At 48.0% G+C, this 25430-nt stretch overlaps 1 protein-coding gene across 2 annotated transcripts in view; it reads right to left on the bottom strand.

Annotated features, from left to right (window-relative positions):
* The window catches only part of NGEF (neuronal guanine nucleotide exchange factor), a 92184-nt gene that overhangs the window by 27428 nt on the left and 39326 nt on the right, over positions 1-25430 (bottom strand). Inside the window, exons 1-3 of one of the 2 annotated variants that reach the window (XM_032753773.2) lie at positions 19313-19601; positions 18464-18606; positions 11302-11606 (exon numbers count right to left, since the gene is read on the bottom strand). In XM_032753773.2, coding sequence (XP_032609664.1) covers positions 11302-11606; positions 18464-18606; positions 19313-19419 — 555 coding nt within the window. In that variant the 5' untranslated portion in view covers positions 19420-19601. Of the gene's footprint in view, positions 1-11301; positions 11607-18463; positions 18607-19312; positions 19602-25430 lie in introns of those variants that run through there. The other variant, XM_058437147.1, reaches the window with a different exon arrangement.

Raw genomic sequence — 25430 nt, 5'->3', positions numbered from 1 at the left:
TTCTCCTCTGGCCTATCAGTATGAAATTTTGGCCCCAAACATCTAAATATTAAACTATCTTTGCATTAACTCATCCTTGCTTAATGTATATGATTCATTTAATCTATCTCCAGATTTGATTTGCTTATGTTTTATGTAATTTTTTTTACCTTAATTCACGGCGAGATAGATCTGCGTTTTAATTTTTTTTTGGAGGGGGTAATACTTATTTTGTTAGGTCAAACACAGTAAGATGGAAGATATTCAATCTTTTTGATGTTTTACTGCATAACAAAATTATCATGCAGTAAAAAGTGGACTTTTGGGGGGGGTATAGTTCTATGAATTCTAACGTATCTGCAGGTTCGTGTAACCCACAATATAATGAGGATGCACAGTTCCAACACTCCCCACAACCCCCTCAGCCATCCCGTCTCCCCACACTCCCCCCACACCTAACTCTTGGGCAACCATCCCATCTTGCTACGCTCCCCGCATCCTTCACCCCTGGCAACCACTCTTTGCCAATGAGATCTGTTTTCCGCCACTAGTGTGGTCTCTTTCAGAATGTCACAGAAAAGGAACCACACAGTATGTAACCTTTCTCGTTTCTTTCACTCAACAAGATGCCTTTGAGAAATGTCGATGCTGTCGCATATGAGTAGTTTCTTCCTTTTTATTGCGTGGTACACACCACCATACAGATGTACTGGTTTATTTTCTCTCTATCTGTTGAAGAACCTTTGGCTTGTTGCCAGTCTTTGGTGATTATAAGCAAGCATTCATGTACATGTTTTTCTGTGAATATAAGTTATTATTTCTCTAGGGCAGTGATTCCCAACCAGGAGCAATTTTGGTCTCCGGGGACATTCAACTAGGTTTAGAGACAATTTTGCTTGTCATGACTGGCGGGAGGGTTGCACCTAGTGAGTAGTGGCTAAGGATGCTGCTAGACCATGGTCTCCAGTTTTTTTTAGCATCAGGGACTGGTTTTGTGAAAGACAATTCTTCCACAGACCAGGGGTGGGAGGGGGGTGGATGAAACTGTTCTACCTCAGATCATCAGGTATCAGATTTTCATAAGGTGAAATTAGAGTCTCATAAGCAGGGCACAACCTGGATCCCTCGCATGTGCAGTTCACAGTAGGGTTCTCACTCCTATGAGAAGTACAGCTGTAAATGTAGATTAAGCTTTGGTTGCTCACCTGCCACTCACCTCCTGCTGTATGGGGAGGGGGGTGGGGGTTGGGGACCCCTGTGCTAGACATCCTGTGATGCACAAGACAGCCCCCGCAACAAAGAATTATCCAGCCCCAAAGTCAACAGTGCCACTGATAAGACACTGCTACAGGGGCAGGGCTGTTGGGTAGTATGATAAGTGCACGTTTAACTTGGTAAGAAACCACCAACTCTCAGAGTGGCTGCACCATTTTGTGACCTCACCAGCCATGTAGGAGAGTTTTAGCAATGTATGCTGTGTGTGCACACCAGCACTTGGGACTGCCATGATTTTAAAGCTTTTTTAAGCAAGTGTGTTATTACTTTCTTGCCTTCTGTAGATCTGCTTTGTTGAAGTATCTATTTAAGTCTTTTGCTCATTTTTAAATTGGATTGCTGTTTTTTTACTGTTGAGTTTTGAGTTCTTGTGTATTCCGGATGCAAGTCCTTTATCAGTTTAATAATTTGCAAATTATCCTCCCCATCTGTAGCTTCTCTTTTCATTCTCTTAACAGTGTCTTTTGCAGAGCAAAAGTTTTTAACTCTGATCAAGACCAACTGATCAATTTTTTTGTTTATGCATGATTGAATTTGGTGTTGTATCTGAGAACTCTTTGCCTAACCTCAGGTAATGAAGGTTTTCTCCTATGTTTTCCTCTAAAAGTTTTAAAGTTTTGCATTTTACATTTAGATCCATGATCCATTTTGAGTTAATTTTTGTATGAGGCATGAGGTTTAGATTGAGGTTAACGTTTTTGCATATATATATCCAATGGTTCCAGCATCAGTGTTCAATATTTGTTGAAAAGACTGTCCTTTTTCCATTAATTTGCTTTTGTCCTTTTGCCAAAAATCAATCAACCATACTTGTGTGGGTTTATTTCTGAACTTTCTTTTCTGTTCCACTGATCTATGTGTCTGTAATTTCATGAATACCCCACTGCCTTGATTACTGTAAACATTTTAGTTGTCTTAAAATCAGATAGTATGACCTCTCCAGCTTTATTATTTTTGAAAACTGTTCAGGGCTATTCTAGTTATCTTGCCTTTTCTGATAAATTTTAGGATAATTTTGTCTATGACCACACAAAATGCTGGGATTTTGATTGGAGTTGCATTTAATGTATAGATAAAAATGGGAAGAGAATTAACATCTTTACTATGTTGAATCTTTCAATCCATGAACAGTTTGTCTCTTGATTTATTTACATTTTATTTGATCTCTCTCCTCACTGATTTGCGGTTTTCAGCACAGAGACCCTGTCCACATTTTGTTAGATTTATACCTAACTATTTCATTTTGGGGGCAGCTATTGTAAATGGTATGATAATTTCAATTTGTTTCTAATTGTTCATTGCTAGAATATAGTAATATGACTGATATTTGTGTGTTGGCCTCGTATCCGGCAACCTTGCTAAAAATCACTATTAGTTCTAAGAGGTTTTTTTTGGTAGATTCTTTGGGATTTTTCAAGTAAACATGTCATCTGTGAATGCGGCAGTTTTACTTATTCCTTTCTAATCTATATGTCTTTTATTTCTTTTTCTTGCCTTATTGCACTGGCTAGGATTTTCACAATGATGTTGAATAGGAATGGGAGCAGTGAAGGAACAGACAGCCTTCCCTTGTTCCTAATCTTAGGGGAAAAGCATTCAGTCCTTCACCATTAAGTATGATGTTTGCTGTAGGTTTTTGGTAGATGTGCCTTATCAGGTCCAGGAATTTCCCTTGTATTCCTCCCTTGCTGAAAATTTTAATGATGACTGAATACTGAATTTTGTCAAATGCTTTTCCTGCATCAATTGTTGTAGTAGCCATGCAGTTTTTTTTTTCTTGTTTAGACTGTTAATATGGTGGGTTACATTGATTGATTTTCAAATATTTAACTAACCTTGCATTCCCAGGATGAACTCCACTCACTCATGCCATATTGCTCTTTTTATACATTGCTGGATTTGAATTGCTAATATTTCTTACTGAGAATTTAAAAATATACATTCATGAGGAATACTGGTTTGTAGTTTACTATTCTTATATTGTCTTTCTCTGATTTTTCTGTCAGGTGATGCTGGCCTTATAAAAAGTTGGGAAGCATTCCTTCTTCTATGTTTTCAAAAAGAATGGGGAAAATTCATACTATTTTCTACTTTAAATGGTTGGTAGGATTCGCCATTGTAAACTTATGGGCCTACAGATGGCATATTTTGAAAGATTTTACGTAAGAAATTAATTTCTTTAACAGTCACAAGACTATTCAGGTTATTTATTTCATTTGGGGTGAGTTTTGGTAGCTTTCAGTTTGGGGCATTGGTCTATTTCATTTAAGTTGTCAAATTTATGTGTGTAGAATTGTTCATAATATTTCCTTATTACCCTTTAAATGTCTCTAGGATTCATCACGTCTCCTTTTTTGTTTCTGATATTGGTCATTTATATCTTCTCTTTTTTTGTCAATCTTGATACTGATTTATTAATTTTATTAATCTTTTCAAAGAATTCAATTTTGGTTTTACTGATTTTCTCTTTATTTTAAAAAATGTTCCATGTTGTTGATTCTGGCTCTCATATGTATTATTTCTTTCCTTCCACTTGCTCTGGTTTTGCCCTTTCCCCGGCCCAGTTTCTTAATATGAAAGCTTAGGTTATTGTTTTGAAAGCTATCTGCTTTCCTAAATAAGCATAATGCTATAAATCTCCTTTGAAACATTGCTTTTGCTGCATCCCACCAACTTTGGTACGCTGTGGATTCATTTTCAGTCACTTCAAAATATTTATAACTCTCCTTGCAACTTCCTCCTTGACCCAGGGATTATTGAGAAGTGTGTTAATTTCCAAGTGTTTGGAGATTTTCTGTTATCTTTGTTACTGATTTCTAGTGTAATTCCATTAGGGTCAGAGAACATACTTTCTATAATGTCAATTCTTTTAAATGTGTTAAGGAGAGTTATGCTTTACCTTGGTGACAGTTCTATTTGCACTTGAAAACAATGTGTATTCTGCTACTGTTGGGGAGAGTGTTCTAGGAATGTTTATTAGTTCCATTGGGTTGATGGTGGCCGATTCTTCTATAACCTTACTGATTTTATGTCTCCCAGTTCTATTGATTACTGAGAGAACAGTGCTCTTGACTGTATATTGACTATATATATATATAGACTCTTCTATTATTATTGTGGATTAAAATAATTTTGTAGCCGGGCGTGGTGACTCATGCCTGTAATCCTAGCACTTTGGGAGGCCTGAGGCGGATGATCACAAGATCAGGAGATTGAGATCATCCTGGCTAACACAGTGAAACCCTGTCTCTACTAAAAACACAAAAAATTAGCTGGGCATGGTGGCACACGCCTGTAATCCAGTTACTTGGGAGGCTGAGGCAGGAGGATCACTTGAACTCAGGAGGCAGAGGTTGTAGTGAGCCGAGATCCTGCCACTGCACTCCAGCCTGGGCAACAGAGTGAGAGTCCGTCTCAAAAAATAAAAGTAAAATAAAATAAAATAATTTTGTATGTGTTTGTACTGTAATTTCCAGATCTGGTTATCAATATTATACTATGTTCAAATAATTTGTGTATTTCTCTTTTCCATGCTTTAGACCAGGGGTCAGCAAACTACAGCCCATGGGCTGGCCCCTTGTATTTGTAAATAAAGTTTTACTGGAACACAGCCACGCTCATTCCTTTACATAGTGTCTATAGCTGCTGTCACACCACAATGACAAAGCTGGGTAGTTTTGACACAGTATGGTCTACAAAGCCTAACACATTTATTATCTGGCCCTTTAACAGAAAGTTTGATGATCTCTGCTCTAGACTTACGCTGATCAAGACAGTAGCAACATGTGGCTAAACTGATGTTTGTTTAAACCGGGTGGAATTAAACATTCAGTTCCTTAGTTGCACTGACCAGTTTCAAATGCTTGGTAGCCACACGGAGCTAGTGACTATTGGAGACATGATGTAGAATGTTCCATCACTGCCAGGCAGGGTGCCTCACACCTGTCTCAGCACTTTGGGAGGCTGAGGCAGGCAGATCACTTGAGCTCAGGAGCTTGAGACCAGCCTGGCCAACATGATGAAACCCTATCTCTACCAAAAATAGAAAAATTAGCCTTGTGTAGTGGTGTGCACCTGTAGTCTCAGCCACTTGGGAGGCTGAGGCACAAGAATCGTTTGAACCCAGGAGGCTGAGGTTACAGCGAACCAAGATTGTGCCACTGCACTCCAGCCTGGATGACAGAGTGAGACTGTCTCAAAAAATAATAATAATAAAATACAAAAGAACATTTCTGGCCAGGCGCAGTGGCTCACGCCTGTAATCCCAGCACTTTGGGAGGCTGAGGTGGGTGGATCACGAGGTCAGGAGTTCAAGACCAGCCTGACCAACATGGTGAAACCCCCTCTCTACTAAAAATACAAAAATTACCCGGGCGTGGTGGCGCACACCTGTAATCCCAGCTACTCCGGAGGCTGAAGCAGAAGAATCGCCTGAGCCTGGGAGGCAGAGGCTGCAGCAAGCCAAGATTGTGCCACTGCTCTCCAGCCTGGGCAACAGAGCAAGATTCTGTCTCCAAAAAAAGAACATTTTCATCAAGGCAGGGAATTCCACCGGACAGCTCTGCTGCAGGCCAGCCTAAGTAACACTGGACTCCCTGGCTCTCCTGGGATTTGAACATGAGTCCTCTGGGTGCAACATCTTTCCTGTAGGTGATTTTTGGGGGTTACTGGTATATTTATGTGTATTTAAAATTTTTACTTTTGATTCCATTGGTAGTAGCTTATATTTTCCTAGAAAATTATTCATCTGTTTCTTCTAATCATTCATCTTATCAAGACTTTTGCATAGTATCTTCTTGGGTCTCTGTCCTCTCTGTTCTCCTTAGGAGTGTTTGTTGTGTTTTCCCCTAATGTCTCAAGCTGGCATCTCAGAAGTTCATTTAATTTTATATTTATCTCTTCCAATTCTTCCTATTCTTTGGAATTTGGTGTGCATTTTACACACACACTGCATCTCAACTGGATTCACTACATGTTGTGTTCAGCAGCCACGTGTGGCTAGTGGCTGCCAGAGCGGGCAGGGCAGCTCTAGAGAGTATAAAGTTCAGTACAAATCTTTTCAACCAACCTAACTATTTTTTTCTGATTCCCCATCTCCCTGCTCTGTCCCACTCCTGTAGGATAGTGGAGTGTGCATGGCAATGTCTCCTCTTGTTTCTGGCAGATTCTGCTCTATTTATTTATTTATTTTTTCTGAGGTGGAGTCTCACTCTGTTGCCAGGCTGGAGTGCAGTGGCACAATCTTGGCTCACTGCAACCTCTGCCTCCCAGGTTCAAGTGATTCTCCTGCCTCAGCCTCCCAAGTAGCTGGGACTACAGGCGCACACCACCATGCCCAGCTAATTTTTGTATTTTTAGTAGAGACGGGGGTTTCACCATGTTGATCAGGCTGGTCTCGAACTCCCGACCTCAGGTGATCTACCCGCCTTGGCCTCCCAAAGTGCTGGGATTACAGGCAAGAGCTGCTGTACCCTGCCTTCCGCTCTATTTTTTTGTCCAGTTCATAACAGTTTCCAGCTATTACCTTCTCACTGTAAAGTGTACGTCTTGGGAACAGCCTTTCCAATCATAAGACACAACATCCAAAGATTAGGTTTAAATAAATAAAAGTACTGACAGATTTGCTTTCAAAATGGAAAAAGAACAAGTGAGAGGGCACATAAGCCCTTGACAATGTCAGCTTTTTGCCACGCACTGTCTTCAGCTCCTTATCTGTGTTATTTATTCAATCTGCACAAGCCTGAGAGGTAGGTACTAGGATTCCCATCTTACAGATAAGGCACAGAGAAGTTAAGTAATTTGCCTAAGGTCACACAGCTAAGAAGTAGCGGAGCTGAGAAACCTAGGCAGTTGGGCACCAGTGACTGTGTGCATAAATTGCATCCCTTATATTATCATGCAGGAGAAAACATTTGAAAATCTTAAAAAAAAGAATTAATATCCAGAAGGTATAAAAAGCTGCTACAAATCAAGAAGATAAATGTAAAGAACTCAATAGAAAAGGGGGAAAAGATAAGAACAGGCATTGATAAAGAAATGGGAACAGGCAATAAACATGTGAAAAGATGCTCAAATTTACAAGTCATCAAGGACGGGCAAGGGTAAGACAAGATACAGTGTTTCACCCAACAAGTTAGAAGTTTGACAGCAGGGCTAGGGAGGGTGCGTGCAAATGGCCGCTCTTGCACTGCTGGTAGCAATGTGACACTTGCACTGCCTTTTTGAATGGCAATTGGGCAGAGTCTATCACCATTTAAAATGCACTTCATTCAGGACCAGCAGTTCCACTTCCAGGCTATAGCTGGTCTCAGATGTGCACAGAGATGCTTGCACACACAAACTCTCCTGAGCAACCTCCACTCAACCCACTGGCTGAATACCCCATACTCTGCTACCCACCAGGCTGTGCAAGGATCCACCAGGTGCTCAGGGCAGAGGCTACCTGCCCACCTCTCTCCCCATCTGGTGAGGATGCACCCACTGTCACTCGCATTCCTCGAACTTATTCAAGCCAGTGGTACATGTGATGCAGTTGTATCATTTAATGATAAAAACCCATGAATTCTCAGTGGAAAGGGAGTTGTTTTTATGAAAACGGAGCTGAAAGCTCTGAAGAGTCCAGGGAAGGCAAGTTGCTAAAAACCATCACCAAAACCACGCTGCTACTGAATGTGCTGAAACTAAAAGAAGTGGAAAACTCTGTAAAAATCTATAAGGATTTTGCCCTTAGTCTGCATAGGTGTCTAAATTCCAAAATTAGATGATATATTATGGCTGTGTCTAATCAGGAGAGATGAAGTAGATAAAGCTGGTCCTCCAGTGAAAACCTACGATCCAAGAAATGGGCTGGACACATTTGCATTGTTTATATTTTTTTAAACAATGAAAGTGCATAGAGGAGTTACGTATTTAATTGTAAAACTTTTTATTTTTTTTCTGAGTTGGAGTCTTGCACTGTCGCCCGGGCTGGAGTGCAATGGTGCGATCTTGGCTCACTGCAACCTCCGCCTCCCGGGTTCAAGCGATTCTCCTGTCTCAGCCTCCCGAGTAGCTGGGATTACAGGGACCCGCCACCACGCCTGGCTAATTTTTTGTATTTTTAGTAGATGAATAAGATGACAAAACAAGATGACTCTGTTCACTTGGGTAATTTTTCGTGCCCTGAATTCTACTCTGTCTGATAATATAATGGGTTTAGATTTCTAATCAAGTGGATAATTTCTGTTTTTATTTTTATTTTTTGAGACAGAGTCTTGCTCTGTCACCCAGGCCAGAGGGCAGTGGCACCATCTCAGCGCACTGCAACCTCCACCTCCTGGGTTTAAATGATTCTCCTGCCTCAGCCTCCTGAGTAGCTGGGACTACAGGCACCCGACACTACACCCGGTTAATTAATTATTTTATTTATTTATTTATTTATTTATTTATTTATTTATTTATTTATTTTGAGACAGAGCCTCACTCTGTGGCCCAGGCTGGGGTGCAGCTGCGTGATCTTGGCTCACTGCAACCTCTGCCTCCAGGGTTCGAGGGATTCTCCTGCCTCAGCCTCCTGAGTAGAGTAGCTAGGATGATAGGCGGGCACCACCACACCCAGCTAATTTTTGTATTTTTAGTAAATACAGGGTTTCACCACATTCGCCAGGCTGGTCTTGAACTCCTGACCTTAAGTGATCCACCCACCTTGGCCTCCGAAAGTGCTGAGATTACAGGCATGAGCCACCATGCCTGGCTCACCCGGCTAATTTTTGTATATTTGTAGAGATGTGGTTTTGCCACGTTGGCCAGGGTGGTCTTGAACTCCTGACCTCAGGTGATCTGCCCACCCCGGCCTCCCAAAGTGCTGGGATTACAGGTGTGAGCCACCACACCGAGCCTCAATTGAAGAATTTCTGTCTTTTAATGGAGGAGTTTAAGCCGTTTGCATGTATCGTAATGGATTTGTTTGCTGTTAAATTTGCCACTAATTTGGTGCTGTTTGTTTTTCATGCTTCTTCACTGTTTGCTCTCCATTTATGACAAGGGCCCTTTTTCTGCTTTTAGCTTTGCTTATGTTGTAACAGGTTTCTAACATGTGTTTAAGTTCTACTAGGATTTATTTCTAAGTTTTTTTTTTTTTTTTTTTGAGACGGAGTCTTGCTCTGTCACCCCGGCTAGAGTGCAGTGGCGTGCTCTTGGCTCACTGCAACCTCCCGAGTTCAAGCCATTCTCCTACCTCAGCCTCCCAAGTAGCTGGGATTACAGGCGCCTGCCACAGTGCCCGGCTAACTTTTGTATTTTTAGTAGAGACTGGGTTTCACCATCTTGGCCAGGCTGGTCTCAAACTCCTGACCTCGTGATCCACCAGCCTCAGCCTCCCAAAGTGCTGGGATTACAGGCGTGAGCCACTGCACCCAGTCTTATTTCTAAGTTTTACATTAGAAGTTTTATCAAAACATAAATCGATGCAGCCATTTACAAATCACTGCTCACAAGTTAGGAAGGATGTCAAAGTCTAAACATTTTCCACACTCTACTGGGCACAACACCCAGGTGAAGCCTAGGCGGCCCTTCAAAAATCCACTTTTATCAAGCCTTGCCTAGTAGCAACTCCATTCATCGTAAAACCCAAGCCTCAGGTATATGATGCTGGTCCAGAACAATTCACAGTTTGGGTCATTAATAGTGTATATAGGCTACTGTTTCATGTTTTAAATAAACAAGAGCAAATGTTTCTGTAGAATCTAGCACAGGAGCAATGGGGGATAGGGAAAGGCAGGACTTGTGGAACCACAGCTGCCACAAGAAACAAGTACAAGGATGGGTTTGGACCAGCGCGAGGAATGCAGGTGAGTGCGGTGAGGGTGAGACGGAGCGGAAGAGGACACAAATGATGTAACTGAGTGGACCAAGTGCTTATAAAAACCAAATCTCTTCTTTTTTTTTCTCTTCTGTACCCACTTTTTAAATTTCTTTTTTTTTTTTTTTTTGAGACGGAGTCTCGCTCTGTCACCCAGGCTGGAGTGCAGTGGCGCGATCTCAGCTCACTGCAAGCTCCGCCTCCCGGGTTCACGCCATTCTCCTGCCTCAGCCTCTCCGAATAGCTGGGATTACAGGCGCCCACCACCACGCCCGGCTAATTTTTTATATTTTTAGTAGAGACAGGGTTTCCACGTGGTCTCGATCTCCTGATCTGGTGATCTGCCCGCCTCGGCCTCCCAAAGTGCTGGGATTACAAGCGTGAGCCACCGCGCCCAGCCAAAATTTCACAATTAGCACAAACTTGCATATTCACAATTTCTCTCCACCATTCTTCCTGTTTACTCCTGACCATACGCTTGTTTCTCTATACCACAAATTTTCCCTTAATACTCAAATAATCTTTGTTCCACTAAAACACTTAAATTTCTCATTCATTTGTTACTGTTTTTAACTGATTATTTCTCCCTGCTAACAACAAACTATCAAGCAACTCAAGGATTTTGCCTCAGCCTAATTTACCGTCACTGAAGTCCACCTGAACCATCAAATGAAGGGGCCAGAGACACGAATCCCAGATTTCTGCAGCATTTCAGAAGCAGGTGGGCAAGCTGAGGGACTTCCTTCAGAGAACCCATTCATCCAAAGTTCAGACAGCCCCAAAAGAAAGTGGTGGGATAAGATCGTGAATGCAAAGAGATATGGCAGACCTCCGTCAACCACAGATAACTGGAGCTATGGCATAGTCACAGTGAGCTCAGCATTGCCTAGTGCCATGGCATTCACGCGTGACGGAAATACGCAATGATGATAACAAAGGGTGGAAAAACTGTGATCCTACTATCGCATCAGACAGCAATGCTTCAGATGCTCAATGCTGGGGGTGAGCTGTCCTAGAAGGTAGCTGGGTGTCTCTTGCTGCCTGTGAAACCATGTTTATTTTTCTGCACGTTCTAGATGGACAACCCTGGCAGCGATTCCTCTGGTGAACCAGCCAGGGCACCTCACTCCCTAGAGGAAGCCTCACCCCCAGCAGTGAGGGCCACCCCGGTGTGCTGTGGGGAGCCCCTGCCCCTCGGCGCCTGTTACCTCCTGCAGCTTAATCTCTTCGGGCTGTAGGATCTCAAGCACCCCGCTGCTCCGGATCTCGGGAAGATCCTGCCAGAGGTTGAACCTTGAGTGGGGGTTACTGAGCAGGCAGATCTGGGGCAGAGCCTTCCTCTCTGGTGGGCTGGCTGGCTCCTCTTCCTCCTCTTCCTCTTCCTCTTCCTCCTCCGGAGCGTCCTCACTGGCCGGGGACCCATTGGTATTGTCTTGTATTTCTGCATCCTGTTGCCTCCTGGTTTCGATTTCTTGGAGAGTCGATTTATCTCGGTATTCCTGATACAGGAGCCCTGAAATCAAAGGTTGTAAAAAAGAAAAGGAAAAGATCTCAGATGACAATCATTCCAATTCCCTAAGTCAAGGCTTCTTGTTCTTATCAAGGGTGGCTGCTGTGTCCAGGAATATACAGTGCAAGCCAGCCCTGCACCCGTCTCAGCGGCAGGCTCCAGGCCACAGGATACACTGCCATCGTCTTCATTTCTTGGGAAAGACCAGCATGCTTATGTTTTTCCCCAAAACATAAAGAAATGCCTGAATGGACTCAAAATCCAATATATGCTTTCCCCACACACACTTGGCAAACAAGAACCTAGAACCTGATGCATCCACCACCAAGTTGATAGGAATGTCCCAACTGTGTCTCATTACCCCAGCAGGGTAATTTCCATAGCCCTCAACGTTTCAATATTCAAACTCAGGAACATTCATCTGTGCAGTGGGAGTAGCTGTAAATTCTCATTTTGAAGGAAAAATCAGCATTTCATCAATCTTATGATTTAAAAAGGGAAACATTCCCTTTTTGCTTTCACAGTTGCAGACTTCACTGACCAACTGTACTTGCAATGAATACTTTCCAGTCTCTTAGGCGATTTGGGGGCACAGCTGAATCAGCGCAAATGTAGCACCTCCAAAGGGATAACTCCATTTCTGATGTCCTGGCCTTGGGACACGGGGACTTCCTCTCTGCACAGGCAGCCATGTCGGGGTTGGGGGGTTGCTGTGGCTGGGCGGGACGGTGAGGGGTAATCCTGCCTGCTGCAGGCTGGGAGGAAAGGGGTCAGACCCCAAGGTCTTGTCTATGGTGCCACAGAGGCAGAAGTCTGGCCCAAGGGCAAGGACTAGACAGAGCAAACACACTCTGTTCTATATTTTATCGTTTTAAAATTTATTTTGAGATTGGGCCTCACTCTGTCACCCAGGCTGGAGGGCAGTGGTGCAATCATAGCTCACTGCAGCCTCCATCTCCTGGGCTCCGGTGATTCTTCTGCCTCGGCCTCCTGAGTAGCTAGGACTAAGGTGTGTGTCACCATGGCCGGCTAGTTTTCTCCTCTTTTTTTTTTTGTAGAGATGAGGACTTGCTATGTTACCCAGGCTGGTCTTGAATTCCTGGCCTCAAGCCTCAATTCCTGGTCTTGAATACCTCTCCCTTCAGCCTCCCACAGTGCTGGGATTACAGACGTGAACCCCTGTGCCCGGTCCTGTCTACATTTTAGAAGCATGGACTGGGAGAAACAGGCTGCAGCAGCTCCCTGGGAGAGCCAGGACGGAGGCCTGCACTGAAGGACTGGGAAGGGGATGAAGCCAAGTGCCTGATTCGGGGACAGTTACAAGATAGAGGACAGGCCCCGGGCCATGAATAACATTCAGGTGACCAGTGGGGCAGCAGAGACCAGAGGCCCCACTGGAGGAGATGAGGGTCCGGGTGAGGGTGGCTTCAGGGTGGGGAGGATCGAGATGTACCCAGGCACCCAGGTGGAGGCCTCGTGGGCAGCTGGATGTCCTGGTCTGGCACTTGGGACAGTGGCCGGGGCCCCTCGATATGTCTAACTATGAGACAAAGATGATTCCCAGGAAGTTGCAATATGGATAAATATACCACTTGATAAGCACTTGCTCTTACAACGCAGTACAACTGTTAGCTATTATTCCTTCTTTATCTAATTGTTAAACATATCTTAACTGTAGAAAAAGGAAGAAAAGAAAAACAGACCACCTTCAAAATCCTGAATGAGGCTGGAGAAATTATATTCATGAACAGGAACCTAATAAGGCCGCCCTATGGATTAAATGACTTGGTTTCCATGCTCTGTAACTCCAAATTACAAAGCCTTTCTGCCAAGGTAACCAGAGCATCCACTTCAGCAAGCTAAGAGCCCGTGCTTTTCCAACGATGCAACCCAGCCAGATACAACATGGAGTTGATTAGACAAAGGAATAAAAAAGAAAATCCAATTCTAAGCTAAATGCAACCCTGACTGAAGATCTATAAAGACAGGTCCGACGTCACCACCTACATCAGTTCAATAATGAGCCTAAGGTAGGCCGACTGTTGCAACGTCAAGCTGTCACCATCCTATGATTCTGACACTGCACTGCGGTTACAGAGGTTTAAAGAAACCAAGTTTCACGGGTTGACTTGGATTCACTTTTCAATGCAGAGCACAGTGTCTCCTACATAATAGGTATTCAACTACTTGTTGAACACCTTTTAAAAATGCAGTTTCTAAGGCTGGGTGTGGTGGTTCACGCCTGTAATCCTAGCACTTTGGGAGGCTGAGGTGGGTGGATCACTTGAGGTGAGGAGTTCGAGACCAGCCTAGCCAACATGGCAAAACTCCGTCTCTACTAAAAATACAAAAATTAGCCGGGTGTGGTGGCAGGCGCCTATAATCCCAGCTATTCGGGAGGCTGAGGCAGGAGAATAGCTTGAACCCGGGGGGCGAAGGTTGCAGTGAGCTGAGATTGCGCCACTTCACACTAGCCTGGGTGAAACAGCGAAACTCCATCTCAGAAAAAAAACAAAAAACAAACCAAAACCAAAAAAAAAAAAAAAAAAAGCGGCTTCCAAGCTTCACAAAAGTGTCTCACTTGGTGTATTTTTGAAGGCTCAAAAATATGTCTTATGTGTGCTATAGTCGGCAAATCATGGGTGAATACTATCTTGAACATCTCACTGTGATACATATGCTGAAAAGAGACAAAAATATCAGCATTGTGGGTAGCTGGGTTGAAAATAATAGTTCTGAAGTCACCCCATGGCAGACGCTATTGACTGCCTCTCCTGCACCCCCTCATGCCCCTCTCCCCGGTTGGCAGGGGAGGGCTTCTGTTTGAGTGCTGACCCATTCTGTGCTCAGAGAAGTGAGTGAAGGTTGACTGATCAAAACCTACCATAAGGCCTGGTGCAGTGGCTCACGCCTGTAATCCCAGCACTATGGGAGGCCGAGGCGGGCAGATCACTTGAGGTCAGGAGTTCGAGACCAGCCTGGGCAACATGGGGAAATCCTGTCTCTACTAAAAATACAAAATTAGCCAGGTGTGGTAGCAGGCGCCTGTAATCCCAGCTACTCGGGAGGATGAGGCAGGAGAATCACTTGAACCTAGGGGGCGGAGGTTGCAATGAGCCAAGATTGTGCCACTTCACACCAGCTTGAGCGAAAAAGCAAAAACCTACCACGATAGTTCCTTGCCCCTTGTTAGTAGTGGGTTAGACACAGGCATGAGGCATAGTCTGGCTGCAGTGGTGTGAGTGCTGGTGTCCCCCTAGATTCATTCATTGGAACCTAATACCCAATGTGAGAGTTTTAAGAGGTGGAGCCTTTGGAAAGTGACTAAGACATGAGGGCACTGCCTCCGTGAGAGGGATTCATGCCTTCCCTTATAAAAGAGGTGGAAAGGGCCGGGCACAGTGGCTCATGCCTGTAATCCCGGCACTTTGGGAGGCTAAGGTGGGTGGATCACCTGAGGTCAGGAGTTTGAGACCAGCCTGGCCAACATGGTGAAACCCCATCTCTACTAAAAATACAAAAATTAGCTGGGTGTGTTGGCAGGTGCCTGTAATCCCAGCTACTCAGCAAGCTGAGGTAGGAGAATCGCTTGAACCCGGGAGGGGGAGGCTGCAGTGAGCCGAGATTGCGCCACTGCACTCCAGTCTGGGTGACTGAGTGAGGCTCCGTCCCCAAAATAAATAAATAAATAAATAAATAAATAAATAAATAAATAAATAAATAAATAAATAAATAAATAAATAAATAAATAAATTTTTAAAAAGCCATGGAAGGGAGTTGCCTGGCCCCTTCCGTCCTGTGAAGATGCATCAAAGAAGGCACCATCTTTGAAGCAGAGGGAGCCAGCCCTCAGCAGACGCTGAATCTGTTGGCACCGTGATCTTGGACTTCCCAGCCTCCAGAACTGTGAGAAATAAACTTCTGTTGTTTATAAGCCATCCAGTATATGGTATCTTGTTACAGCAACTGGAACAGATTAAGATGCTGGCCAAGGAGAGTAAGGGCACATCTTCTAAAGGCTTGTCAAAAAGCTGTCCCTCCCCAGCAGATACTTGAAGACAAACTGCCCTTCCTGTTTCACACATGGCTCCCTGAGGATGTGATGCCTGGAGCTATGGCAGCCATCTTGTAACACAAGGCCCACCTGGAGGAGGCAAAGCAGCCAGGTGACTGTTTGGCTGAATGAACCAACTCTGGAACTTCCTACCTTTGGACTCATTAACTGAGATGGGACACTTTTGTTGTTTAAGATCACTTTTTGTTAGATATTCTGTTACCTGCAGCCCAAGACTGTCAATACAAGTAACCTTAGAGTCCTCTTAAAACTTCGGCCGGGCACGGTGGCTCACGCTTGTAATCCCAGCACTTTGGGAGGCCGAGGCGGGCAGATCACGAGGTCAGGAGATTGAGACCACGGTGAAACCCCGTCTCTACTAAAAATACAAAAAATTAGCCGGGCGTGGTGGCAGGCGCCTGTAGTCCCAGCTACTCGGAGAGGCTGAGGCAGGAGAATGGCGTGAACCTGGGAGGCGGAGCTTGCAGTGAGCTGAGATCGCGCCACTGCACTCCAGCCTGGGCGACAGAGCAAGACTCCGTCTCAAAAACAAAAACAAAAACAAAAAACTTCATACGTTTTTCTGGGGTATTTAGAATACAAATTTAGACACCAATGTTTCTGGAGTTACTGTGTTACACAGTTACCTGATACAGTGTGTAACCATTTCTCATAACCTTTCATTTTTATTTGCCTTAAATTCAGATTACAAAACGAATAAGTTTTCTTTACCTGAGGAACTATATTAACATATTAAATTTCTGTAATCAATGTACTGTCAATAGATCATGCTTTCCTATTTTATATATTGTACATTTAGTCGGCACAACTTTAAATGGAAATAAACTTTACCTGTAAAGGCTTGCACTTGGAATTACCTCCAAGTGGAACTGGAAGGCTCCACTTGGAGCCTTCATCCTCCTTTCCTTCCCCCTTAATCATCTTTAGGAAGCTGCCATCCTTTCCTAACACTTGGCAAAGAATTGCTGAACTCACAGAGCTGAAGGCAGCTAGGCTGTTGCAGGGATCTGCTTAGCACAGACCTCAAGTCTATGACAGAGGTGAGAAGAGGGCGGGGACAGCCCTGGGCTGTCAATCAACACTGCTGAGCTACTATGGGTCAGGCCCAGGAGCCAGGAACAGACATTCACCAAGACACCAGCAGACACCTGCAGGGGGTAGCAGGAGGAACGATTCAGAACAACAGAGGCCCTGCTGCTTCCCAGATGAGCACAGTGACGCCCCAAGCGACCAGGCACCAGAGCTTGGGACCCTGCCAGCCAGCTTCGGACTTCTGCCACCGGCCCAGCAGGTTCAGCCGTCTCCAAGAAAGACAGCTCCACACACCCACAGTGCAGAAGGGAGGCACAATCTCCTCCCCAACCTGGATGTCCTTCCTGGTCATGACACTGATCTTAGCCAAAGAGGAGCCCTTTCAAGAGGGTGGAGGTCAAAGTCTCCGGCTATGCTAAGTCAGATGCAGCAGCGTGGCAGAGCTGGGAGAAAGGGGTTGTCAGGGGCCTTTGTTTTAAGATAAGGATTTTCTAATTGGCATCAGTTTCAGATCAGCCCCTCTCCATTCCCCCAGCAAACAAAGGGAAAAGCCACCACCACCACCACCACCACCCAGCCTGACACGTGGAGGGGGCCCACTGGGAACAAAATTCCTGGAGTCAGCGCAGCTTAATAGCATGCAGTGTGCGCTCCACCCCCTCAGCTTCGCAAGGGCTCAGCTCCTCTCGGGGCTCAGTTTAGAAAGATCCCTGCCAGGGAAGAGTGGGCTGCCCGGGAAAGGTCTCCCAAGCACGGGGCCTCCGGTGGCGATGGAAGCTCCACTTCCCCACTGGAGACACGTCGTGTCTGTCCAAGCATTTGGGACTGGAGGACAATAATTAGGGAAGAAATATTTAGGGAATATTTAGGGAAGAAATTTTCCAAACCTAGAATTTTTATTTAACAGATAGACTGTCGACTGCTCTGACAACAATGAAGAACGAAAAGACTTTCTAAGCAGCTGGAACCATTTTCAGAGTAAGGGAACTTATATTATTCATTCACGGGTGCCTCTCGTGACGACATGAGAACTAGCTTGATGTCACTAGCGATTTTTTTTTTAATGCAAGTACTGAAGTTCTTGGGTCACTATTTGAATCCATTTTCCCTATTCACAGCGCTTCAGGTGCAGCTGTGTAGCAATTGGACCACACAGGCTGAGCCTCAGCTTCCCTTCCAGGCCATATTCCTGGAGAGGCTTCCCTTCCCAAGCCAAGGGCCTCTGGGGCTCTTGCTTCCTCCCTACTTCGTCTTTCCTTTCCCTGTGCAAAGTTGGCCACCGCCTCCTCTTCTTGAATCGCACCAGGCTTTTCCCAGAATCCCCCTTCACCCACCTCCCCCTCTAGCCCAACTCTGCTCCCAGCAGCCGGTTTGGCTTCCAGGTCTTCCCTGATGGGGGATAGTGGAGTCCTCCCCGCTGCACAGCTCAGCAGCGCTGCTTTACCCCTTCTTTCTGGCAGAAGTGATAAGGGGTCAGACAGCCCTCCCACCAGACAAGAGCTGGGCAAATAGACCTCTCCGCAGAGAGCAGGACAAAAATGTTTGCTAAAGCCCACTTGTGCAGCGCTATTAAAATGCAGCAGTTTTGCCTGCGGAACCATTTAGAGCCAAACATGTCAAAAGCTTTCCTTACCCATGTCAGACGCATTCCTACGTATGAAACACAACGGCATCCCATGAGCAGGAGGACCCCCAGAGTCCTCCAGGGACCCGCGTTTCCCAAATAAAACCCGGTTACCGCAGAGACACCCACCTATTTGTTCAATGAGGTTTCTCCAGGAGTCGGCGGGAATGGGGTGGATCATCCGCAGGGCCTCGGTGAGCGTGGTGGGGCTGTCGGCCAGGGCCGGCCACTCCTCGGGCGTGGCCCCATTTCCCGGGGTGGAGGACGACTCACTGCCAGAGAGGGAGGAGGACAGGGGCTGGTTATTTTTAAGCAAGGATTCACCTCGGCTGGCTCGCGACGGGCGTGCGCACAGGCGGCTGCTGGCCAGCTGGACCTTACCCGGGACCGTCCAGGGGCAGCGGCTGCAGCTACCGCCGCCCCTCCCGGCCGGGCGGGCCCCAAAGGCCCTTTTTGTCACCGCACCAGGGCGCGACCGAGTGATTCATTTCCACACCAGCCCGCCCAAACCTCCATGGTTTTGGAGCTCCCGGGCAGGCGGTGGAAACTTGGCGCACCGTGCCCACTCTCCGGCGCCGCTCCGACAGCCCGACGGGTCCCGCGGCCAGGAAGCCACTCGGCGCCCCTCGCCGTCACTCGGCCCCCGGCCCCTTTCGGACTCCGATCCTCCCGTCCCCAGGCCACGCGGCGCGGAAAGGGGATGCCGAGCGGGACGCGCACGACCAGGGCGCCCGGGACGAGGGAGCTGGAGGAGACTCTGGGCAGGGACCGGGGTCCCAGGGGCCCGGGCCGGGGCTCACCACCCACCCTATGGGGTGCGGGCCCGACGGGACCCGGGGGTGGGAGTGGGGGCGGCGGGGGCCCGCGGCGGAGGAGTGGGGATAGGCCGCGCAGGGGGTGCCCGGGGCCCCGGGAGCAAGCTGGGAAAGAGGCACGCGGGGGCGGCGCGCCGGGGCCGGGACGGGCGACCGTCCTCACCTGCCGGGCAGGTGTCCCGCCGCCGAGTCGCGCGCGTCGCTTTCCGAGGTGGAACTGTCGTGGTCCACGGCGCAGGCGGCGCTGAAGGCAGCGGCCAGCAGCTCCATGGGGTCGGCGGCGGGGCGGGTGCGGGGGCCGGGTTGGGGGCCACGCCGGGGCGCGGGGCTGGGTCGGGGGCGACTAGCGGGCTGCGGAGCGGGGTCGCAGCGCGCGCGGCTCGACCGGAGCTGCCGCCGCCGCCGCCGCCACCGCTGCCGAGCACTCCCGCGGGCGGGCGCGCGCCTGGAGGCTCCCGGGGTTGCCACGGCAACGGGGGAGGCGGGAGGGGCGCGCGCGGCGGGGGCGAGGCCGGGCGGGGCTGGGCGCGACCCGGGCCCCGCGAGCGCCGACTGCGGGCTGGGGCCTGCCGCGGGCTCGCGCCTTCCTCCCCGGCGCCGCCGTGCCCCGACCCGGAGAGGGGCAGAGCTGCGGGGGCCCAGGAGCTGCGCCTTTGCCTGCCCGCCCACTCCTCACGGCGGTGGAAGCCTGGAAGGAGCGGGCGAGGCCACCCTCGGCCCCCCAGTGCCCGCAGACCTCCGCCTTGCCCACGCCGGGCACCCCCTGCGGTCTCCTGCAGGGTCGCAGCTCGGCGACCCGCTCTGAAGCTCCCAGCCCGGCCTCGGGGAATGTGTCCCCGCTGGAGGGGGTCTCCGTCTTGTCTCTGCTCCAGGCGGAGACTGGGGTCTCAGGGGCTGCTTGCAAGCCCACTCCTGAGCCTTGCGATGGGGAGGGGGCCAGCGCGGAGGTCTTTCCCGGGCGAGTCTGGGCGCAGGACGAGCCACGCTCAGCTACGCACGACCCTGGCGGGTCCAGGATGGGTTTGGGGGCACGAGAGGAGAAACCAAGTGCCCGAAACCTCTTCCGGGTTGCCCTGCCTGGTGACATCGACTCCTGGACTCTGCGCCTTCGCCTTAGCTGGGTCAGTCCGCTCGCGGATGAGAAAGAGCAGAACGGACAGTTGGAAGAGCGAGGCCTGGAGGTGCCTGCGGGCCAAGCCAAGCCGCCCTCTGCTCAGGGATCATGCTGTCTGCTCAGGTGTGGCGAGGATGCCCCACCGCCCCACCCTCGCGAAGGCCCCTGGCACGCTGCCCAGTGTCCTTTTCCGGAGGCCAGCCGGCTCACCTAGGTGGGCCCTTGGGTGACCGTGGCCTGCGCCTGCAGCCGGGCCTGTCCTTTTTACGGCCCTGAGGATACCCCAGGGGCAGGGGTGGAGTGCGGGGCATAGTCCCCCGCACGCTCCACCCACCTGGCATTTGTTTAAATTAGCAAATTCTTCCTTCGGGGGGATGCAAACATTCCTGGTGGCAGCGGTGCAGTTACTCGTTAATTGTTTGGCTTTAATGGATCCTTAACCAGTCTTGAATAAGGCAGGTGTGATCAAGGCAGGGTTAGGGAGGAAGCTGAGAAGCATTAAGCTTTTTGCCTGGAAGGGAGCTCTCCTTCCCACATGGTCTGACTTCCCCAGCTTTGACTCTAGAAAAGGGTGTTCAGGTAGACTCAAAGCCAGTCCCTAAAGCTGCCACTTAGCCCTGGTTCCCCCTTCGGGGCCAGAACGGGCAGGTCTGAGCTCTTCATGCCCTTACGGCCTGAGAATATTCAAGACAACCATCTGGTCTTTTCCCAAGCCAAGCACTGCCCTTCCTTGACTCACTCCCATGGACCCAGGTATCTCCAGGCAGCCACCTCCTGCCCTTGGTGTGTTCCTCTGCTCACTGCCATCTCCATGTGGCCATCCCACATCTTAGGCTGTCCTGGCTACTATAACAAAATACTATAGACTGGGTGTGATGTGGTTCGGCTGTGTCCCCACCTAAATCTCATCTTGAATTGTAGCTCCTATAATTCCCACGTGTTGTGGGAGGGACGTGGTGGGAGGTAATTGAATCATGGGGGTGGTTTCCCCCATACTGATCCCCTGGTAGTGAATAAGTCTCACAAGACCTGACGGTTTTATAAAGGGGAAACCCCTTTTGCTTGGTTCTCATTCTCTCTCTTGCCTGCTGCCATGTAAGACGTGCCTTTCGCCTTCTGCCATGATTGTGAGGCCATGTGGAATTGTGAGTCCATTCAATCTCTTTTTCTTTATAAATTACCCAGTCTCAGGTATGTCTTTATCAGCCGCGTGAGAGTGGAGTAATACAGGGTGTCAACAGAACCCGGTGTAAACAACAGACACATTTCTCATAGTTCCAGACGCTCGAAGGCTGAGCTCAGAGTGACACCATGGTCTGTTGCTGGTAAGGCCCTCCTCTGTGTCACCAACTGCTGACTTCTCATGGTAGCCCCATATGATGCAAAGAGAGGGAGAGAGTACTCTGGGCTCTCTCTTTTTTTTTTTTTTGAAATGGAGTCTCGCTCTGTTGCCCAGGCTGGAGTGCAATGGCACGATCTTGGCTCACTGCAACTTCTGCCTCCTGGGTTCAAGCCATTCTCCTGCCTCAGGCTCCCGAGCAGCTGGGACTACAGGCGCCCACCACCACGCCTGGCTAACTTTTGTATTTTTAGTAGAGACGGGGTTTCACCATATCATAGAGACAGGGTTTCACCATATCGGCCAGGCTGGTCTTAATCTCCAGACCTTGTGATCCACCCGCCTCGGCCTCCCAAAGTGCTGGGATTACAGGTGTGAGCCACCACGCCTGGCCTCTCTGGGGTCTCTTTTATAGGGTACTAATCCCATTCATGAGGGATCCACCCTCATGGCCTGGTCACCTCTCAAAGGCCCCACCACCTAATACCCATCACCCTGGGAGTTAGGATTTCAACATGTGAATGTTGGGGGAGGGGGAGACACAGACATTCAGTCCATAATATTCCACCCCTGGTCCCCCAAAAGTCATGTGCTTCTTGCATGTAAAATACAATCATTCCATCTTAACAACCCAAAAGTTTTAACTTGTTCCAGCATCAACTCTAAAGTCTGAAGTCCAAAGTCTCATCTAAATATCATCTCAATCAGATGTGGGTGACACCCAAGGTGTGATTTATCCGGAGGCAAAAATTCCTTTCCAGCTGTGAACGTGTGAAACTAGAAAAATTCTATGTTTCCAAAATACAATGGTGAGACAGGCAGGGGATAAAAAATCCCATTCCAAAAGGGAGAAATAGAAAAAGAGAGAGAGAAAGCAAGGAAGGAAGAGAACAAGAAAGAGATGACAGGTCCCAAGTAAGTTTAAAGCCTAGCAAGGCAAATTCCATGAGGAAGATTCTCCAAAGCTGGAGAATAATGCTCTCTGTCTTGATGCTCTGCCTGCAGTGCCCACTGGTGTGGCATTGTCACCCCCACAGCTGGGTGGGGCACTGTCTACTCTGTGCCTCTCCATTATTTGGTGGCTCATACCACGCTTCTCTGTCAGAGGTGTGAAGCTATTGTGTTTTGTGGAAGGTAGAAATTGGATATTTAGTTGAGTGGATTTCTGGGCAAAGTGTCTAAGGAGTTGCTTGGTTCTTCCTGACGAACATAGTAAAATTTGAGAAGAGAAGAGTAATTTGAAGATGGGGCTGTTAAGCAAAAAGTAAGCAGAACTCAAAGATTTGAAAGAATCCTCAGGCTTTCCATATTACAAGCTATGAGAAAACATTCAGAAGAGAACACCAAGGCTGTGATGGACAGACCATTTGATAAGGAGATGAGTGTGGGTGTGAAACACAGACTTAACCGTCCCAACAAAAGCCAAGAATAGAGGTGAGATTCTAACAGCAGAAACAGTGCCAGCTGGGCCTGAGGAAACTGAGAAAGTGGGACAAAATGAAGGAAGGAAGATTGTTGGACTTCTTAGACCCTACAGGGCTGGACATAGAACCATTTGGCTGAAAACACATGTGATTCTTCCAGGCAAGGGGAGAATGACTCAAGAGACTATTCAGAAATCATCTGGCTGCCACTCCTTCAACGCTTTGCCCAGAAATCCACTCAGCTAAATATCCAATTTCTACCTTCCACAAAGCACAATTCAGCCCAGTTCTTTGCCACTTTATGACAAGGACGGCCCTTTCTCCAGTGTCCAATGACATGCTCCCTATTGCTTTCCAAGGCCTCATTAGAATGGTAACTGGTATGGTAAAATCCATACTTCTACCAACATTCTGTTCATGATGACTTAGTATTGGCTACAAAGATACAAGTGTTCTCTACAGCTCCCCGCTATTCTTTATGAGTTCTCTCCAGAATCACCTTTCTTTTTTTTTTTGAGACAGAGTCTCGCTGTATTGCCCAGGCTGGAGTGCAATGGCACGATCTTGGTTCACTGCAACCTCCACCTCCTGGGTTCAAGTGATTCTCCTGCCTCAGCCTCCCAAGTAGCTGAGATTAAAGGTGCGCACCATTATGCCTGGCTAAACTTTATGTATTTTTAGTAGAGACAGGGTTTCACCACGTTGGCTGGGCTGGTCTTGAACTCCTGACCTCGTGATCCACCCTCCTTGGCCTCTCAAAGTGCTGGGATTACAGGCGTGAGTCACCAGGCCTGGCCCAGAGTCCCCTTTCAAATTCCATCCATGGCGATCTAGGCTTTTTTTCTAGCATGTACCTCAAAACTCTTCTAGCCTCTACCCATTACCAAAGCCACGACCACATTTTTAGCAGCACCTTCACTTCTTAGTATCGATTTCTGTCTGAGTTCAGGCAAAGTGCTGTAGTCTAAGGGCCTATAAACAACAGAAATTTATTTCTCCCAGTCTGGAGGCTGGAAGTCTGAGATCATGGTGCCAGCCTGGGCTGGTTCTGTGAAGGGCTCGCTTCCTGGCTGCGGACAGCTGATTTCTTGTATCCTCATGTGTTAGAAAGAGGGCTTGGGAGCTCTCTGAGGTCTCTTTTAAAGGACACTAAGGGCTGAGTGCGGTAGCTCACATCTTTAATCCCAGCACTTTGGAAGGCTGAGGCGGGTGGATCACCTGAGGTCAGGAGTTCGAGACCAGCCTGGCCAACATGGTGAAACCCTGTCTGTACTAAAAATACAAAAAAAAATTAGCTAAGCATGGTGGCAGATGCCTGTAATCCCAGCTACTTGGGAGGCTGAGGCAGGAGAATCACTTGAACCCAGGAGGCGGAGGTTGCAGTAAGCTGAGGTTGTGCCATTGCACTCCAGCCTGGGGAATAAGAGTGAAACTCCATCTCAAAAATAAATAAATAAATAAATAAATGGCACTAAACCCATTCATAGGGACTCTGCCCTCTAGACCCAACTTCTCAAAGGCCCTACCTTCCAATGTCATCACCTTGTGATGGAATTTTGCGGGAGAGATTAAACATTCAGTCCACAGCAGCCCCTAAACAACAAAAATTCAGCATAACTGACAGTACACCCACTGTCTCCCCCAGCTCCCCTCCCCAGCGGCAAACCAGGAGCCAAGTAGAACTTGGGCGCTGGCCTCCGCTTCTGTACTTCCTGTCACCCAGTGTGCCAATGGCTCACCAAGCTCCCTGGATCCCACAAGCGGTCCCCTTCCCTGGTAACTGGACAATTGCCAAGTCCCTCCTCTCCCCAGGCCATCCTTCTCTCTGCCCCTCTCTGACAATAAGGGTCTGATTTTGTCCCCAACCCCTTGCTCAAACATCTTGGTTGGAATCCCATCCCTCCAAGGGTGAAGCCCAGCCCCTTGTGCTGTGACAGGCCCCTCACCAGCTGTCCCATGCATTTGTGAGCTTGGTGGTGGGCACTGGCCTCCCCAGCTCTCTGAGGCTTTGGCCTCTCCACACTTTTCCAGGTTCTGGGCTTCTTCAAGTGCTGTTCCCTCCCCTAGGACTGTGCTCTCCTAGTGATGCCCTTGCCCTTCCAGGTCTAGGCACATTGGGTGTCCCCACCAGGCCCCTTCTGCTGTCCAGCCTGCAGTTGCTGCCTGGCACTGTGATGTTCTGTCATGAGGGCATCCTTCCAGGAAGCCATGGGCTCCTCAGGATGGGCACCCTGCTGCCTCACTCATCTTTCATCAGGAGCCAGAGAAAAACACTTTATGAGGCAGGGCACCGTAGCTCATGCCTGTAATCCCAGCACTTTGGGAGGCCGAGGCAGGCGGATCACAAGGTCAGGAGATTGAGACCATCCTGGCCAATATGGTGAAACCCCGTCTCTAGTAAAAA

This window comes from Hylobates moloch, unplaced genomic scaffold (genome assembly GCF_009828535.3).
Source record: "Hylobates moloch isolate HMO894 unplaced genomic scaffold, HMol_V3 SCAFFOLD_1, whole genome shotgun sequence".
NCBI classification, from domain to species: Eukaryota; Metazoa; Chordata; class Mammalia; order Primates; family Hylobatidae; genus Hylobates; species Hylobates moloch.
This window is presented reverse-complemented; position numbering and strand designations above follow the sequence as displayed.